The sequence below is a fragment of the Apus apus genome, chromosome 4 (assembly GCF_020740795.1).
Source record: "Apus apus isolate bApuApu2 chromosome 4, bApuApu2.pri.cur, whole genome shotgun sequence".
NCBI lineage: Eukaryota > Metazoa > Chordata > Aves > Apodiformes > Apodidae > Apus > Apus apus.
This window is the reverse complement of record NC_067285.1, coordinates 4,607,880-4,627,706: the sequence shown is the minus strand read 5'-3', so window position 1 is coordinate 4,627,706 and position 19,827 is coordinate 4,607,880. Positions and strand designations below refer to the sequence as shown.

General features: G+C 45.2%; 1 protein-coding gene across 1 annotated transcript in view; it reads left to right on the top strand.

Annotated features, from left to right (window-relative positions):
- Positions 1 to 15,846, top strand: part of LOC127383573 (deleted in malignant brain tumors 1 protein-like) — a 78,189-nt gene extending 62,343 nt beyond the window's left edge. Inside the window, exons 29-30 of the mRNA XM_051616714.1 lie at positions 13,420 to 13,740; positions 15,506 to 15,846. Coding sequence (XP_051472674.1) covers positions 13,420 to 13,740; positions 15,506 to 15,846 — 662 coding nt within the window. The remainder of the gene's footprint in view (positions 1 to 13,419; positions 13,741 to 15,505) is intronic.
- The last annotated feature ends 3,981 nt before the right edge of the window (positions 15,847 to 19,827 follow it).

Here is a 19,827-nt window from a genome sequence, read left to right as displayed (position 1 = left end):
TGATTAAGCTACTTTTGTCCACAAGTGCTGGAGAAGTTGCCTGGTCAGAGCTGGGGAGCAGCGTGACTTCATGGAGAGCTTTTCCTTTGTCAGAAGGTGTCCTGTGGAGAGTATGTCACCTATATAAACATATGCAGCTCTGTCTGTGTAGGCACAGGCGTAGCTCTTTGTGTATGCTATTTCCCCAAGATTCAGCTGCCAAAAAATACAAAATAGACACTGAAATTCTTACATAGTTAGAAAAAGCTGGAAAAAATCTATTTCCACAGAGGGCTGGTTTTGCCAGTGCAACAAAACCCCACTTCGTGAAGAAAGTTGAACACCCAACCTCCAGCACAAAACTGTTTCCCTAGAGATAAATGCTGTTTTGTTTCCTGGGAGCAAATCTGGAGAGATTTCTTCAGGAAGATGTTCTGGGAAACAGCTTTGCTGTCCCCAGACCGCAAAGACCAGCCCTCCCGTCAGCACTGCTGGCTCCAGCCACGTGGGATTAGTCTGCTTGCTTAGCTTTGGCCTGAAGCCTGACACATGAGCTGTGTCCACAGGACTCTAGACTTCCCAGAGAGAATGTTATTGAAAGTCCAGCAGCAGCCAAAGAAGTACTTTCATTTGAAGGTGGTTCTGAAGTGCACTGCAGCAGCCCGTGCCTACCAGACTTCTTCTGTGCCTTCTGCATGACATTGTTCAGATCCCAGAGCACATAGATTTGGGTCAAATCAAATTTGTTTGTCATTGTCTTGAGAATAAGGTCTGAGTGGGATTTCACTTGGAGTTTTGGGCTGTTTCTAAAATTTATTTTTCATTATCAAAAGCAGTGTGACCAGCAGGTCAAGGAGGGGTGATTGTCCTTCCTCTACTCTGCTCTTGTGAGACCCCATCTCCAGTGCAGGGTCCAGTTCTGGAGGCTTCAACACAAGAAGGACATGGAGCTGTTGGAGCGAGTCCAGAGGAGACCATGTAAGATACTCAGAGGTTTAGAGCAGCTCTGCTCTGGAGACAAGCTGAGAGAGTTGGGGTGTTCAGCCTGGAGAAGAGAAGGCTCCAGGGAGACCTTAGAGCACCTTCCAGTGCCTGGAGGGGCTGCAGAAAAGCTGGGGAGGGGCTTTTGACAAGGGCATGGGGTGATAGGACAAGAGGGAAGAGTTTTAAACTGAAAAAAGGGAGAATTAGGTTAGACATCAGGCAGAAATTCTTTCCTGTGAGGGTGGTGAGACCCTGGCCCAGGCTGCCCAGAGAAGCTGTGGCTGCCCCATCCCTGGCAGTGTTGAAGGGCAGGTTGGATGGGGCTTGGAGCAACCTGGGCTGGTGGGAGGTGTCCCTGCCCACACAGGGGGGTTGGAACTGGATGAACTTAAAAGTCCCAACCCACTCAAACCATTCCATGATTCTATGAATTCACAGGTGAAAAGTGTTTGTATAAAATAGCTTGATTGCTGTCAGGAAATGTAACTGGCACATACTGTTCTGTTCAGGCCCAGGTTAGAGTTACATGGATAGAAATACACTGATACAGATTTTCCATAAACCTCCTTAGTCACTTCAGGAAATGACACTGAATTCAAGTCATTCACACAGAGTCACGGAACTAGGAGTTTAGGTACTTGACATCACCATGTTTGCACAAGAAGTTACTGTGAAGGTAAGAACGTAGACATCTAGATTTTGGGTATCTGCTAAGAAAGTAAGAAAAGCATTCACAGAAAGAGAGAATTGATGTTCCTTTTTAAATCAGCTCAGAAATTTCACCTTTTTTTTCTCTCTCTAGCTAAGAACCTTTTTCTCCCTGACAGCACAGAGTGAGGTAGAGCTGGAGGCATTCCTTGGGGTATCAGAGACCACAGTGGTGTTGTCACCAGCACCTCAATCCAAGGAGAAGACTGTGTAGCTTGAGGGATCGTGCTGGCTCCATGGCTTTGCTGGAGACAAATCTTTTCCAGTTGTGTAGGGCACCTGTTCTAGTTGGTTTTCATGCAAGTCACATAATCTGGAAAGATACCATGAAAACAGATGGCAGAGGTTCACCTCCAGCATGACCTGTTGTCTATTCCCTCTCTCCAGTGACTTTTTTCATGCTTTCTCCTGGTCCTTTATTAATTTGTGTTTATATGGGCACTACAGTATGTCCTGCCTCTCATCCTGTGATCACATACCTCTTGCCAGTAGAATAAAAACCTGGTTCTAGTTCACCTGATAAATAAGTGCCTTGATTCTTTTGTGTAATATTTCACAGATCCAAAAGCTCACAGGTCCTAACAGACAAAGGCTCCCCTTCCTCAGGCTCTGTGCAGCCTGTGTTTATGGGGTGACACACAAGAGTGTCAGACACCATGTGTGCTTGTCCTTTGAAGGCAAGAGGAAGATCTCAGTCTAGTTTGATGAGAAACAAACCAGCTGTGACACGGACAGATGGAGTGCAGGGCACAAATCGACAGTGGAGTCTTCATCTTATCCAGCATTTACAGTTACTGTACAGTCAGGAAGGTGACTAATTCCCTTTGGCAACCTCACAGCTAATAAGGATCATTTGGATTTCCCCCCACTGAGCTCCAGTTTCTTGGGAATCACAGCAAACTCGTGTAGCTCACTGCACAGGGCCCCAGGACTTCAGTCTGTACTAGTCTTCCTCAGAGCAGGGCTTGTCCCTCTGGTTTTACATACAGATTCCTTGACTTGCACAATTTTAGCTAAATGTAGCACCCTCTGGCCCTATCTTCCTCCATTTCCTTGGCTTTAGACCTACTGATACACCCCCAGAAGTTCTTCTTGCCCAACCATGCCTTGGCCAATATCTTACAGCAGTTTTATTGCTCTGCAGGCTTCAAGGGAGAGGGAACTGCAGATCTGAAATGTGCTGGAGGGATCTACTGCCAGGCTAAAGAGGAGCCACAGAAATAAGAAAAGGCATAGAAGCTACTTCTTACAGGAGCAATCTGTAGCAGAGGGAGTTTGTCTGAGAGCATTCTGACATTTATAGGATGTCAATCTTGGTTTTGGCACAATTCTCACTCCGGTTTAATCCGGTTTAATATGGTTGTAAGCTGGAAACTGACTTGCCTGGTGGTATGAGAATCCCTACCAAACAGCCTAACCTCCAAAAGTAAACCATTGCTTCCTGGAACAACCACATCATTAACACACGGGCACAAAGGTGCCCAGGGAGTGTTTGGGAAGATCTTGGCAGCCAATCCGGAACAGCGCTGGGACCTGGATCTACTTATCCGGATGTCTGGATGTGTCCTGTGAAATGAAAATATTCAGTAAATCACTGCCTTGGCGTTGATGTGGAAGAAGTTCAGGAAGAAAGATCAGATTGCACAGCACACACCTCTGGTGTAGACCAGAATGCATTGGGTATAAATTCTGAAACTGCCTTGGGTCGGAGCAGACACCTCAAGGAACATGGACCGTCAGGCCAGGCTCACCTGGCTGCTGCTGCTAAGTGCTGCTCTTCTATCTGAACCAGGTACCATGTCTGATTTTTTTTCATGCTTGCAGTGAAGTGTTATACATGGAATTAGCTGTTAAGACAGACCAGCTTTCTGGGAAGTGGTGTCAAAGGGTCTCTCAGAATGTTGCTGACAAGCTTTGTCCTGTAAAATGTGGATCATTAGCTAGCACTGGAAAGTTTAATTTCTCTTCTAGTTCAAAGATTTAGATCAAATTCATAGGTTATATTTCCAAATATAAGAAGGACCTATTTCCAAAAGGAAGAGGAGACTTTGTCTGTTAGGACCTGTGAGATCTTGGATCTGTGAAATACTACACAGAATTGAGAACATATTTATCAGGTAAAGGAGAGAAATTAGAAACAGGATTTTTATATTTCCAAATACAACCTCAGAAGGCTGGAAGCTGAAGAAAGCTGAAGAATATTTTATCTTCTGTGAGGGGAGTAGTTTGAGGAAGTTGTTCTCTAAATGGTCTTCTTCTTGTGTTTGGAATTTAAATTCTTCTGTAGTGTTCCTTTAAAAATGTTGAGAAGGAGAGAAAAAGAAACACAGAGCAGCCTTTCAGACCCAGGTGGAAATAGACTTTACTGTTGTGCCATGTTCCTTCCAGCTGCAAACAATAACCCCAAACCTTCCTTATAATCTTGCTAGTTTGAATGAGATGCTTGATCTTTAATTACCAGGATGGACACCATGGCTAAAGTCTTGTCAGTCCCTTACAGAAAGAGGAAATTTCATGGAGTGTAGATTGAGGGATTGGCTATATTGAATTATTTCTAAAACAAGAGCAAAGGCAATCCAGAGGCAAGTTCAGCACCAAACAGGACTAAGCTGATCTTCAAGAAAGTGGTTAAATCCCAGCCCTTCAGCAACCCTATGGTCTTGGTCCTTATTCCATAGGTTCACTTTTGTCTTTGATTTGACCTAATGCAGGCTGGGTCAACTTTGTCTGGAAAAATCTCTTAGGATCCTGTCTTGCAAACCCAAGACTTTAGTGTCACTAAAGTAAAAGTCTGTGAAAGTGAGTGTCTGAAGATCAAATGCCAATTTGAGAAAATAAATAAATGGATGAAAAATCCCAAAATGAAATTGCTTCTGATTTTAGTGATTGAGTCAGGCACAGCTCTTCAGAACACATGAAATCTGAAAGCATGGATATCAGGGTGCTGAGCCATGTCAAGTTAGCCATTGTATTACCTACAAAGATCGGACCAGATGATCCTTGAGGTCCTTCCAACTTGGCATCTTATGATTCCATCATCTATGATATTATTTTTAAAAGCTGCCATTTGAAAAACATTCCTTTGACCCCTGGCAGCCTAAATCCTTTTTCTTTTCAGTGAGTATATGCAGATTTTTAAAGGTATTTATGAGACTAAACCTACAGATCACCAAACCACACCACCAGACCACAGTTTTATACCTCATTTTGGCAGATCAAATAATCTCCTGGTATCTGAACCGTGATGCCATGGTCTGGTTTAATCAAACATACATTTCTAAATACCTTAAGCAGTAAATAGTGTGCTCTTCACTTCAGAGCTGGAGAAAGTTGGGCTTTCCTTGCAGACCTGCTCATGCATTTGCAGAGATTTAAGCTGACATGCTGAACTCTCAGCCAAAACTGTCATGGCCTGCATGGGCCAAGGATCCTCAGCCTGCCTGGTATTGTGGTCATCACACATGGCAAAGTAACTGACTCTTTCTGCAGCCCCAGGGAAACATGGCAGAGCTCAGCTCCCAGAAGCCTTAAGTCTTCACCGAAGGCGAAGGATGTACAAGAGGACTTCTGGTATCAGATTTGTTTGCTCTTTGTGCTGCTATGAGATAAGGTCCTCTGCAGTCATCTTCCACTGAACTATAAGAATCACAGAATGTTAGGGGTAGGAAGGGACCTTGAAAGATCATCTAGTCCAACTCCTGAAACTAAGCATGTCTTTCCAGACACCGGGAGGAACCACAGGATTGCTTTGAAAACACACCACACACCAATACTTACTGTATCTAACCCTGTAGCAGCACCAGCAGGCACCATCTCACAGCAAAACAGAAATTACACCTACAGTTTTGGTATTTTGCATCAATACTAACGTGTTTTCTTATCTGCCACAGCAACTGGGACATGGTGGAACCCACCAGGAAGCTCAGGAACTGGAAATCAAAACTTACTATGGAACAAATTTGTAAATTGGATAAAAAACAGATTTGCACCCAACCGGGACACAGGTAAGAGGGTGAGACAAGGTACTGGGGACACAGAAACACTGAGCAGCCCATCCCTGCATGGATGGAGATGCAAGTTTAGACATGAGAAGTTTAGATATCCTGGGTGTAAGCAAACGGAGATGTTTACCTGTCCATTTTTGCTTTGGTTTCAGAAGAACTACAGCTGCAACTGGTTTCTGGAGCGGACCGGTGCTCTGGCAGGGTTGAAGTTTATCGTAATGGGAAATGGGGGACAGTCTGTGATGATGGCTTTAGTATGAGCAGTGGCAGTGTTGTGTGCAGGCAACTTGAGTGTGGTGAAGTTGTTTCTGTCCTGGGAAACTCTTACTTTGGCCCTGGCAAGGATGACATCTACCTGGATGAGGTGCAGTGCAGAGGAACTGAATCTCACCTTTGGGACTGTCAGCACGCTGACTGGAACACACATGACTGTGAACACAGTGAGGATGTCAGTGTCATCTGTTCAGGTAACAAACAAACCAGCAAACAATATTCTGTGCTCTTAAATATGTCTGGATTTTTTCCTTTTGACCATAAACACCAGAGCTGAGCTTGTAAATATGTGCTTGCAGCCCAGAAAGCCAACTGTATTCTGGGCTGTATCAAAAGCAGCGTGAGCAGAAGGTCAAGGGAGGTGATTCTCCCCCTCTCCTCTGCTCTCATGAGGCCACACCTAAAGTGCTGGGTCCAGCTCTCGAGCCCCCAGCTCAAGAAGGACATGGATCTGTTGGAGCAAGTCCAGAGGATGATCAGAGGGCTGGAGCAGCTCTGCTCTGGAGACAGGCTGAGAGAGAGTTGGGGTTATTCAGCCTGGAGAAGAGAAGGCTCCATGGAGAATTTTCAGTGCCTGAAGGGGCTACAGGAATGATGGGGGGGACTTTTTATATGGACGTGGAGTGTACATTGGAAGAGAAGAGATTTGGGTTAGACATTATGAAGAAATTCTTTCCTGTGACGGCAGTGAGACCCTGGCCCAGGTTGCCCAGGGAAGCTGTGGCTGCCCCATCCCTGGCAGTGTTGAAGGGCAGGTTGGATGGGGCTTGGAGCAACCTGGTTCTGGTGGGAGGTGTCCCTGCCCATGCAGGGGGGTTGGAAATAGATGATCTTTAAAGTCCATTCCAACCCAAACCAGTCTGATATTCAAGGAAATCAGACTAGACCTGAACTCTGTGCATGTGGAGGCTCCTTCTATTTAGGCTGGTCTGTGTGACTGGTGAAGAAAAGTAGTTCTGGACAACATATAAATACTGGTAGCAGCAAGCACTGAGTATGAAAATGGCCAAAAGAAGGTGCACTAACCCAGTGCTGCACAAAACCTGATGTTTATGTGATTTCACCAGAGTCTCAGTTCTCATGACCATTCTTACAGTTCTCTAGTAATTTATTTCCTTTCACTTCCAGCATCCACGATGACGCTCCAAAATTCCACTTCTGCATCGACATTTCCCAGTGACAACACTGCTGAGACAACTGCCACTGAACCCCTGACTTCTGCTGCCAAAGGCAAGGGGAAAAAAAAACAAACAACAACAAACTGCAAACGTCCTGTGTGGAAATTTTCAGCAACATTTGCAATTTCTTTAGAGCAGAGAGGAAGGACTCTGGGAATACAGTAGAAATACTTAATACCTCTGCATGCAATTAGCCTTTTAAGAGCTAATGGCCAAGACCATCTTCATTTTCACAGGAAAATGTGGTGGGAAGGGAAATGGGCTTGTGATTAAGTCTACCTGCACATAAAGTTCTCAAGACTGCATGTATATATGGTGAGATCTTTACAAGTGGCTCATCTGATGCACTCTTACTTAGATCTTTTCTTCGCCTTCAGTTCTTTTCATCATCTTGATTAATTTGTCCTGGTTGCTACGTTAGTGCAAAGGTAGAATGGAAATAAGGAGTGTTTATAACCTGCTGGGAGGTGCACCTGTTGCATCAGTCTCCCAAGTTCATTTACAATCACTGATGAGAAGATGTTCTTCAGAGCCACATTACCAAAGTTAAGCTCCAAGGAATTTACTTTCCTGTCCATGAAGCCTGAAATATTCATGATTTCACAGTTCCTTGAAATGTCTTTTCTTTTACATCCTGCTGTTTCTGATTATTAAACAGAAACTCCTGACACTCTGGCCACCTCCATGGATTCCTCCTCTGCACCCAGCTCAAGCCCAGCAGAGACTGACACACCAACTGCTCCGACAACCTGGACAACCCTCGAGGAAGGTGAGGAAGCCTTGTGCGATGAAAGTCACTTCCAAAGCACAAGACAAATCTCATTATTTTCCCCAACAATGACCCCTTTTCATCCTTCCAAATTACTATTGCATCTCTAGTAGTAAAAGCCTGCCGTCAAAAATACCCAGCTTCATTATTAAATACAAATTCAAGGAGAAAGTCTCTTTTTTTCAGCAAAAAGAAAGGGCTGTGCATTGACTCGCTGTCCTGCAAAGCCCATCAAGATTTCAGTTCATGTGCTCACTCCTCTTTGCTGACAATCTCTCATTTTTTGTTCTTCAACTTTCTCTTACCCTCAGACACCCCTTCTGCACCCACTGTTGTCACAGAGGAAAACAACAAAATACCAGGCTATCAGGACACATCAACAAGATATTGCATTTAATGATTCATACCTCTGAGCTTGTAGCTATAAATTTAGCAATTTTGTGAAGCAAAAGTGTCCAGATCATTGTGATTTTGAGATTCATAAAAACTCCAGAACAATTCAGGAGCACAGCCAGGCATTTGTGCTCATCTCCCTTCGTTGATTCTCAGCCTCTCCAGTTATTTAGTAGACTGAAAACACAGTCTCTTTTTGAGCCTGAGACCTAGAACGAGTCACAAGCTCCTCAGATCCCACTTGTGCTTTTAATTTCAACTTGCCATCATTTAATTTCTCATCCTTGCAGTCACCTCTGGTAGCACAGACTCCTTCTTCCCTTCCACCACCATCACAGAGGAACAGGGGACATCAGAAACCCTGACTACTCTGCAAACAGGTAAAAGCTTTTGCACAAAGTTCAGCATGTTAGTGAAAGGTGGCTAGAACTGTTGGGCAGGAAGGGACATCAGTGGAGATGCCAAGAAACGTTGCAAAATCACCACCTCTCAGCACAGCTAATGCTTGTCTATGAATTTAAGGTCTAAGTTAGCTAAAGGAAAGCCCATTCCATATGGAAAAATGTGTGCTATGAAGTTTTATTAGAGAGTGATAAGAACACATTGCTAAGAAGCTTAAAAATCCAAATTTAAAATATTTATTTATCGTGGTATTATGTGATAGTAGAAGCTTGGGTAGAAGTACAAGGGTTAAGTCCGTGTCTCTTCTCTGAAACAAACCTTCCCCCATTTTCATGTTTGCTAGCAAAATGAAAAATCCAGATTGTTTTAACCAAGTGTTTAATTATGGTTGATATTCATGTTTGGTCCTTATTGTTCATTGTTCTTCTTGGTTTTCTCCTCCGAGCTTCACGAAATTATTGTGTCACAAAAACTGATGGCTTGGTCACATCTGCCCCAGGCACGGACAGTACAGAGCCCTTAACAACTCCAGCATCATTGTCTACCCTGAGCCAAGGTAAGGAACAGCCAGACACAACCTGTGCCTTGTGCTGCTTGACACCAAAAATGTCCCTGTCCCACATCACCACACAAGGCACCACCTAGGGCTCAGAAAGTCCCTGAGATGCAAAGAGGTGGTGGTTAGGAGATGAACCTGGGCACCCCTTCCATGCTTGAGGAGAAATCAACTTTTACAGAGGTTGGGTCCAGCCCTTCTTCAGTGCTGGTGGTGCTGAGATACATGTGCATGTGTCCCACCTTCTCCCCATTCTATTTGTTGGGGTAACTCTGATTCTGGCACCTATTTTGTGAGGCACTTTGCAGATTTTCAACGAATAAGCTCGCTTAACGAATCTATGAAATAATTTCTTAGAATCATAGAATGATCCTGGTTGGAAGGGACCTTGAAGACCATCATGTCCAACCATAACCTAAATCCACCAACCATAACCCAATCTGTCCATTCAGTGCTTAAATCATGTCTCTAAGCACTATATTTCTTTTAAACACTTCCAGGGATGGTGACTCCACCACCTCCCTGGGCAGCCTGTTCCAGTGTCCAACCACTCTCTTGGTAAAGAAATTCCTTCTAATATCCAGCCTAAACCTCCCCTGGGCAACTTCAGGCCATTTACTCTAGTCCAGTCATTATTCACTTGGGAGAAGAGGCCAACTCCCACCTCCCTACAACCTCCTTTCAGGTAGTGCCTTCCTTTGGTAATAAGAAATCTTAAAACCAGAATTTCACCAGGCAGGACCATTTTGCATCAGCCACCAGTTGAGCTGGGACCTTTCCATCCACCACTTGTTGTCCTGCCTCCTCTTCTAGTGCAGCAGAAATGGATAGAACCAGCAGACTTTAAACTCCTATGCAAATCTCCACCAGAGGAGATGACCAGGTGCACTTTGCCTCTGAACTTGACAGATATTTTCAGGCCACACAAAAAACTGCATTGGGCACTATTTTCAAAGTTCTTTGATTGATGGAGATTTTCTGCAGTGCCATCAGGTGCTGGCTTAGCTCTTTCTGGACTCCAGAGAACAGAGGAACTGGTGGCCATCCTCTTTAGAGACCTCTTCACAACAGTGAAAGATGCTTCAACACACAAACAAAATTCTGTTCCTTCCTCAGAGCTCGTGATTTTCAAATCTATTATATTCTTGATTCCTTTACCCAAGCTCTCCCCATTATCTCTATCTTTCCTAATCAAGCAATCACCAACAGAGCAGCTGAGGTCTCTTTAGTGCCCAGGAGAACAAGCAGCTCCCATCTATCCCTCTGCCAGCAAGACTCAGACTGGCCTGGCTCACCGTAGTGCCAACATCACCAGCTTCCAACTTTTCCATGGTCCTTCTGTGCCAGTTGAAAGGATGATTTTGCTTTTGTGCAGTCATTTTGACAGCCATTCAGCTTCTGAAGGTCACTCTGGATTCCCACGGTGTCCTCCAGACAGTGCACAGCTCTCACCTTTCCTTCTGCCACCGCCTGCCCTGCTCTGGTGCCAAGGCCAGGGCTGAAGACCTCACCAGGGTGAGGTAGCTGTGGCTGCTGGGTCACCACCTGTTAGCTCAAGATGCTACACACAATTAGCAAGGCAACTGGTAACTTCTGTCTTTACCACCTTTTTTCAAGCCAGCTTGTCTTCTCCAGCCTCATCTGTGCTGTCAGAAGTGATTCAGTGCTGGTGGGAGCAGCACTAGGAAGTGTCAAGCAGATTTTCTTACTGCTCCACCCACAGACCTCATTTCAAACAACATTTTCATGTTCAAGATCTAGGATCCATCCATCCTAATTTCTAGATTGGCCTAGATCATTGATTAATAATTGCCTCTTCTGTGTAAAATCAGATGTAATGGAGTTAGCACTGCTGGTTATGAATTGAAGATTATGCATATACCTGTATGAGTTTCTCTGTCATTCTGCTATTCACCCAAAATTATCTTGGAAAGGAACAGACACAGCAGAGAAGACACTTCACTCCGTGTTTTCCTGCCTTTCTCCTGCCAGTCATACCACTTCAGAAGGAGAGAAATGAAAATTTCCCTGCCTTGAAGAGTATTTCACGGAGCTTTGCTCAGGGCTTGCTGCTTGCCTCACCTGCTCAGACTGGGCTCTGCTCCAGCTGAGTGGGAGAAGTTTGCACTTCTGTGCACACACCAGTGAACCTGAGGAACCCACGTGCTGCCTCCAGGTTTACTTTTCTTTCCTTGGCTTTCAGAAGTTAAATGTGAGTTTCTGAAATGAGTGACTACTATGCAGGCTGAGGGAACCTGATACATGGTGTGTATCTGATTTCCTAAAAATACTCTCATTACTATAGAACTATGTGCTTGTAACTTCTAAGTTCTTTGCCTGTGTCTTCTCAACCAAGTGTCTGAGTGTGGGAAACTGAGCAACCAATTTCATCTTGATTATCCATACTGTGTGTAACAGGGATGCTGTTGAATGACTAAGAGGAAAAAAAAGGCTCCTCTATAGCTGTAAATAATAATCTCATTACTTTTATTTGTGCCATCTGTAGGTAAACTGCTCCTTGGCTTAAAAGTTCAGACAAACTAAATGTTCCCTAGTTCTTTTGATTATATTCTGCACTTACTTAAGCACAAAACATTCGCTTTGAAGAGATGCAAATATCCATTCTTTTATTAATTTGCTGACAGTAAAATGTTGCCTTTCAGCTGCCTCTAGACACCCCCACAGGAACATATTCAAGATTCTTGGGATTTTTACTTAATCACTTTATTAATTGCTTTATATGCTGAAAAAGGCCCCCCAAAATTGCAGATTGATGTTTGTATTTCAGAGTAATATTCCATTTACTTAGAAACTTCAATAGGAAAGTTGCCTCCCTCCTTATAAAGCCATTTTTAATATAAGCTGAGACACCAAAAAAAAAAAAAAAAAAGCTTTTCTGCCTGTAATTTAAGCCAAGATCTGGATAAAGACTTTTTAATCTGCCTTTTTCTCACTGTTCCCACCTGGATTTAGACAGAAGATGTAGTCCAGTCCTTAAACCTCTTATTTAACTGCTTTCACCATCACTGATGATGCCTGGATCTACAGGATAATTATCTTTTGTCTCAATTATCTTTCATTTTTTTCTCCCTGAACTCCTATCTGGCAGTCCTGTAGAAGTTTAGACCTAGCTCTTGGGAAGAAAGCCAAGCACATACCTGCTGGCACTTCTTTACAGCCAGCTTTTGCAGAAGCAAATGATAAGCATGATACTGGGATGGAAGGAGCTTTGATCATGGTCAGCAAAAAGGAATTAAGGAGAGAGTCCTAGGAAACATGGCCCTCATTGGGAATGGATGTGCATTAGTTGGTTACAAATAGCTGCCAGGTGACACAGCAAATGTCCCAAAATGAAAACCTTGTAATCACTGGCCCACCAAGGAGTAAGACAGGTGTGTACACTTGGTGCAGTTTATGATGGCCACAAACTAGGAGGAACTCGATCATGTTGTCGGCGGTGTCTCTCATTTCTTCCTCTGAAAGAAAAATACACTCTGGGCCCATAAAACTCATTTGGAACTTCAGATCTCTAAAAGCCTTTCCCTCTGAAAGTGAGATAAATGTGTGGAGCATTCTCTAAGTACCCAGCTCTCCAAAATGAGCCTGGTCTGTAGAAATAGCTCTGCTGCTGTTCTGGGGAAACGATGCTGTGCCAACCATCTGTTATGCCAGAGGGTTAGCAAGGATGGGGAAAGAAGCTGAAGCAGGCAGGAGTTAAAGGAAGGAAAAAACCCTCAAAACTCCAAACCATCTCCCTCAGATCGCCAGGTAGCACAGGAAAAGTTTGGTGCTGGTTATTTGTTGGTCCTTTAGGCAGCACCACGGAATGATGGTAAAGAAGAGGTGGAGAACCTTCCCTCTGCTGCACAAGGTAGGGAGAGGCAGCAGTGAGCTGCATAGTGGGGGATCATTTTCCCCAGAGAACAACACACTGTGGAAGAGGACCGTGTCCATGCCCGTTGTGTATTGCATGTAAAAAGATGGATTTGAGCACTTATAATGCCCCACAACAGCACTGAAATTCACAGGAGGATCCTCTGTCAGAGCAGACCACGCTGAGGGCTACCTGCTCCTGCCTTCAGCGGAGTGGTACCTGCCTGAGGACTGGCTGGGACACCACCTCAGGCAAACCCCACTGCCATCTGGTGTGGTCTGTTCCTCTCTCCATGGCAGAACCCCCAGCTCTGACCGTGAGGCTGGCAGAAGGTGACAGCAGGTGCTCGGGCCGTGTCGAGCTCTTCTACAACGGGAGCTGGGGAACGGTCTGCGACGACGGCTGGCAGCTGGCGGGGGCCCAGGTGGTGTGCAGGAGGCTGGGCTGTGGAGAAGCTCTGGTGGCTGCGTCGGAAGCTTACTTTGGCCCTGGCTCTGGGAACATCCTCCTGGATGACGTGGAGTGCAGAGGGGATGAAGACAGCCTGTGGGAGTGCTCCCACGGGGGAATCGCTGTCCACAACTGCCAACACAAGGAGGACGCCAGTGTCATTTGTGCAGGTATGTCCACCACAGGCTGTTGCTGCAGGAGCAACACAACCTTGCCTGCAGCCACGTTTTTGATGCACAACTTGTTTCCATCAGTGGAATTGTCTCGGGCATGAAACCAAGCCCTGTGAGAACTGCTGTGTCTTAGCACATTTATTTTTGTAAAGCCGTGATGTTTGTTCACACAGGTTTGTGTTTATTTTTTTAATTCTTAAACCCTTTGGCTAGCTGGAATATCATTGTCAAACTTATGCCATTTCCTACTCTATTACTGGGCTGCTTTATGCATTAATATTTGAATCATGATTTAACATCATCACTGTTATATTTCAGTCCTCCCAGTCCTAATCTCACATGAATTAGAAAGGATGACTAGTAAACCAAGTTTCTTTCTCTTATATTTAGTAGGAAAATAGTCTTAGTAGCTTCCTTTAGGATTTTTCCAAACCAATTCCCAGCTTTCCAGCAATTCTGTACTCTGCCTGGAGACACGTGTGCAGCTGGAGTGTCACTGCAGCCTCTGTGCAGCTGGTCCCACAGCAAGTGGTGGTCCAGGGGCATGGAGTGGGCACCCTATGAGCCTGAAGTGACCAAGGTGAAAAGCAACTGGCTGAACAAGCTTTTAGATGAGACCTGGTACAAAAAGTACTGGTTTACAGCTTATCCTGGGAATAGCTTTCCCTGGGGAAAAGTCCAAGCAAATTTTTATCAGAGTCAGGGTTTTCAGTAAGGACCTCAAGTGGAGTTAAACACATGGCACAAGCAGACTTGTGTGTCACCTGCAAGGTGACTGCAACCATTAGCACCTGACATTTGAAAAAGGGCTTTGCAGAGTTCTCCCTCTTGGTGATACTTCCAGAGATAAGCAGGTTGCTCTCTATCACTACTGTTTCCTTCTTTTTTTTTCTTTACATACTAACTGAAGAATATTTTATTAAGCATCTTCTGTAGTAAAACTAGAAATTCATTTTCTGTTTCCTTTCCTAGAGCCAGTTACACCCTCTGTCACAGCAGAGCCTGTTCCAGAAGGTGAGTTCTCCCTAGATGGGTCTTGTAAAGATTTCATGGCTGATATGTTTCATATAGTACTTTGAGGGCTGGGAGGAAGCTAAAAATCTTAGAGGGTAAACACTTCAAAGCAAGTAAATATGTACAAGATGAGTTTCTGAGATACTTCAGGCTTATCTGAGATTTTTGCTCTCCAAGAATACTGGTATCAACAGGAGTGGTTATGTAGTAAAACTAGAAATTAACTTTTCTGTTTCCTTTCCTAGAGTCAGTTACTGCCCCTCTCACAGCAGAGCCTGTTCCAGAAGGTGAGTTCTCCCTAGATGGGCCTTGCAAAGCTTTCACAGCTGGTACATTTCATACAGTACCTTAAGCACTCGTAGGAAGTAAAAAATTTTGTAGGTAAACACTTCAAAGGAAGTAAATGTGTGTAAGGGGAGTTTCTGAGATACTTGAGGCTTATCTGAGAGTTTTGCTGCTAAAGAACACTGGTATTGACAGGAATGGTTATGGTAGCTGTGGATACATACATCACAGCCTGAAAGAGAAAAAAATCTTCACCTTTACTCCCAGGCGCACGTGGCACACTAAGAGAGCAAGGACTGATGATGGATGGTCAACTGACACGATGTGCCTTGTTACAATAAAGTTCATTTCAAGTTTTTGCCACTTTCTGTGCCAAACTGGCTTTTGCTGTTTGCTAAATGCACCTGGAGAGCCCATTTCTGAGGCTGCTGAGTGCCTGTGACTTCCCCTCTGCTTTTCCGAGACATGTCCCTGAGGCTGGTGGACGGAGAAGCCGCGTGCTCAGGGCGCCTCGAGGTCTTCCACAACGGGAGCTGGGCAACTGTCTGTGATGATGGCTGGGACCTGAGGGCTGCCACGGTTGTGTGCAGGCAGCTGGGCTGTGGAGACGCCGTCTCAGCCAAAATTGATGCCTATTTTGGAGAAGGCACAGGAGATATTCTCCTGGATGACGTGATGTGCAGCGGGGACGAGTCCTCGCTGGAGCAGTGCTCTCACAGGGAGCTGGGCGTGCACGACTGCTACCACAAGGAAGATGCTGGTGTTATCTGTGCAGGTACCCACCTTTTCCATATTGTTATCTAATGGGAATTAAGGTTCCTAAGCTGTGCGTGCAAGCCGGAATGGACTGGACTAGACAAGAGTAGCATAGCTTTGGTTGGAAAAGACCTGTAAGATCATCAGGTGTGCTGCCATTTTGTATGATGAAGCTATAATTGGTAACAATAGCTAAGAGATTTACATGTTCCTGAAGAAGTGGGTAAGGCTTCTACTGTCCTTCTGAGGAGACCCACATTTTCACTTTGATTTTTTTTTTTTTTTGTTTGTTTATTCTCCATCCCCCTGTTTCTGGTACCATGTACTGTTCTTAGTTAATGGTTCCTGACAAATAATTACAATGAATATTTGAGAATCTACTGCAATGAACCTTCGATGTGCTGTACATGTGCAAGCCCCAGAAGAAGCATTCAAGGAGAAACCAGGTTCAGCCTATCAGCCTAATTCACTCAATCCTGCTGTGCTGCTGCTGGTCTCACCTTGTAACTGAAAGTGTTGATCTGGCTTTCCTTCTCTTGATGGTTTTTATTTTCTCCCCTGACAGCCCCTCCGGAGCTTACCACAGCTGAAACAACAGGTAGGGAGTACTTCAGCCTTCCTTTATTTGTCTCAGTTTTAGTCAAATACAATTCACCTCACAGCAGAGCACTGATTCTCCTGTGTTTGAGCAGGGCTGAGCTGAAATTTGTGCTCCCTCAGAGGTGAGAAAGCCCTGACCTCCTCATTAGCCCTAAAGAATTCAAGGTGCCCAGGAGAACACGAACTCCTGGTGGGATCTGTGGACAGAGGTGTCCTGCCATGCTGAGCTCTTCTGCCTCTGTGAAGATACACACAACCATATGTGTGGTTTCCACCCACCCTCAAGGGCAGTGGAAATACCAGAAGCTGGTTTGCACAGATGCCAATGAGGGGGCAAAGTGCTGTGAGGTAGTTGGTTTGGGGATCTCATTATACCAGCCCTAGTCACACCTAAAGGATAATGTTGCTTTGTCAGTCCATGCTTTTCTCCCTCAGTATTGGAAAAACTACTAAAACGTGGGTTTTATTTTTTCTCTTTGACTGTCCCAACAGAGCCCACAGTGGCTGAAACACCAGGTATTTATTTCTAGTTGCTTACCAACCCGTGGTGAGGTGAGGTGCTGTCAGACTATGAAGGGCAGCAGGACCTCCAGCTCACACAGCGAACCCAGGCTGAGTCGAGGAATTAACTTTCAGGCACTGACATTTCAGTCTCAGTTGAAGATCTAGAGAACCACCTGCCCTCCTGGCAAAGCAGGGCTGGCTGCCAGAGCCCTGCCCAACTGCATTATCTGTTTCCCTGCCCAAGCCTGGGGTTCCAGGGTAGGGTTCTCCAGAGGTGATGCCTGTGTCACCACAGTCTGTTCACAGCCTGCTCTGGCTGTGGTCAGCTTCCCAGGTGAGACACTGGAACAGGTTGCCCAGAGAAGCTGTGGATGCCCCATCCCTGGAAGTGTTGAAGGGCAGGTTGGATGAGGCTCTGAGCAACCTGGTCTGGTGGGAGGTGTCCCTGCCCATGCAGGGGGGTTGGAACTAGATAATTTTTAAGGCCCCTTCCACCCTAAACCATCCTGGGATTTGATGATACCCACAGGCCTTCCTGTGATATTACAAGTGGCCAAGGCTGCTGCTATGGGTCTTGGGGCAAAAAAATCTGTTTAAAATGTAGACAATGTTTAATTTCATCTTTTCTTTCTCACAGCAACAGACTCTTCTGCTCCTGAACCAGACAATACCACTTGTAAGTACTACAGCATTACTGTGGCTTACATGCTTAGTTATCTGCTCAAGCTCTGACCATGTATGGACTGGCTCCCTGTCTCCACTGTGTGTATAATCTCAAGGATTTGACTATTAATTTCAGGGATAATCCAAATCACCTCTCCCTTGGCTTCCATGCACAATAAAAGAGGGAGAAGGGCTTGGTATCCATATGGGAGAAATACCTGCACTGATGAAAGCACTAGGGAAGGGGAAACCACTGGGGCAGACACACTACACCTGTACAAATTCAGGTCCTTGCTTTGCTCACACCCTGATGTAACAGCCACTGAAGCACAGCTTTTACTTTCTCTTTGACAGCTCCAGCTGAGACCACGATAGCTGAAAACCAAGGTATTTATTTCTGGTCATTTCTTGAACCGTGGTGAGCAATTCACTATTTTTCATGCCAGTCACACATGTATAGAACACAAGAACAATGCTGAATTTCCTATTTTCTCTTCTTGCAGAAACAAAGTCATCTGCCCCATCAGTCCCTACAACTCCTGAGGCAGCAGCCAGCACCCCTTGTAAGTAATGCAGTTACTCTGGTTATATCCTTAGCTCTCTATCAAGGCAGTGATGTGGTGGTGGTGGCATGAGTCCCTCACTCCACTCTGAGCATGATCTCATGGGTCTCCTATTTAACTTTGGTGATTACTCCTTTGGCTTCCATCCAGCTCAAGGGATGGAAAATGCTGTTGATATTGATATGGGAGAAATACCTGCACTGATTGAAGCATTAGGGAAGGTGAAGCTGCTGGGGCAGACACACTACACCAGCATCAATTCAAATTTACTCTTGATCATCTCACTCCTAGAAAGTCAGGATCCCTGCACCTTCCAAGATGCAGCCCCACTGGGAGCTGGGTCAGTGGGAATCCCTCAGACACATTCAGTGGTATTTGATTCCAACCTGAGTTTTCTACAATGGCATTTATCTTTTGAAAAATCTGAATGGCAAGTTCTGCTCATTAATTGAAAAGGTTCTGCCCCAGATGCTCAGAGAGCAGACCCAGGCTTTCTGTGACAGCCTGGCCCTACCAGCTGCATGCAGAGGGCACTCTGCTGCCTCAGTAAAACTTAACATCCTTGAGCTGACAACATGCAGGAGTCTGAACTTCAGCTGCAAAGCACGTTTTTGAGCATGAGACTATCTGCCTGCAGAAAGGAATGGACAGCATGACATCTTGCTCCATTAATGCTAATAATTCATCATCTCTAGTATTCGAGACCCTACCCTTATTTCAAGTCCTTTGTTCATGGCAACTCTGTTCCTCAGAACTGCAGCTACTAACATTTCCTACTCTTAATTAATTCAGCTAGTCACAATGTACATTGTTACATAACAGCACACATTTTCCTCAGTTTCACTTATTTTCTCTATTTTTTTCTTCATTTAAAGCATATCCAAACCCTGATCCAGTACCTACAAGACCAGGTATTGACATTCTTCTATTTAATGACTCCTCTTCCTAAAGGCACTACATGCTGGGTAAGAGCTGTGAGCTGGGAAAGCCTGGCATTCAATGGCAGAGGGAATCTGAGTAAAGAAGAAAAGGGGAAGGAGGAGAGGCTGGGAGCAGGCAGGGAGCTCGGGGCTGCCACAGCTGACCCAGGGACTCTGCTGCACCAGGGGCTGGCAGCCAACCCATCCTTGGTGGTAAGGGTCCAGGGGATGAGCTGGTCTGTGGCTGCACCATTTGTGGAAAAAGACTTCTAAAGCATCTGCCCACAGCCAGCCCGTGCTTGTGTGCCCTGAAGGGCTCAGGGGCAAAGAAAGAGCTCCCCACAAGAGAACAGGTGGACAGAGGTAACTTGTGTAGCCACAAGGTGGCTGACAGAGGGGGAGCATCGAGCTTTTACAGGGACACCACCAAAGAGAGGGAAATTAATTTCCTCTCCACTCAGCTTCTATTTCTAGGTGTGGCAGCCAGGCCCACACTTGCATTTGCAAAGCACACTAGTGTTTAACACATGCTGCGTTTTGCTCTGTGCTTACACATGGCTTATTTAAGATGAAATTTCTTCTTCTCCAGCAAACCCTCCTTACCTGCCTAGCTACATGAGGCTGATGGTACTGAGATACTTAAATGCCCTGTGTGGACCCAGGAGGCCTGGGATGTCCAGTATAAGATTACAAGGGTAAGTATTCCTGTCTGTGAGGTGTCCCAGCCAAACTGGGTGGTTTTACACTGGGTTCTTACACCCTCCAGACGTTCAGGTACA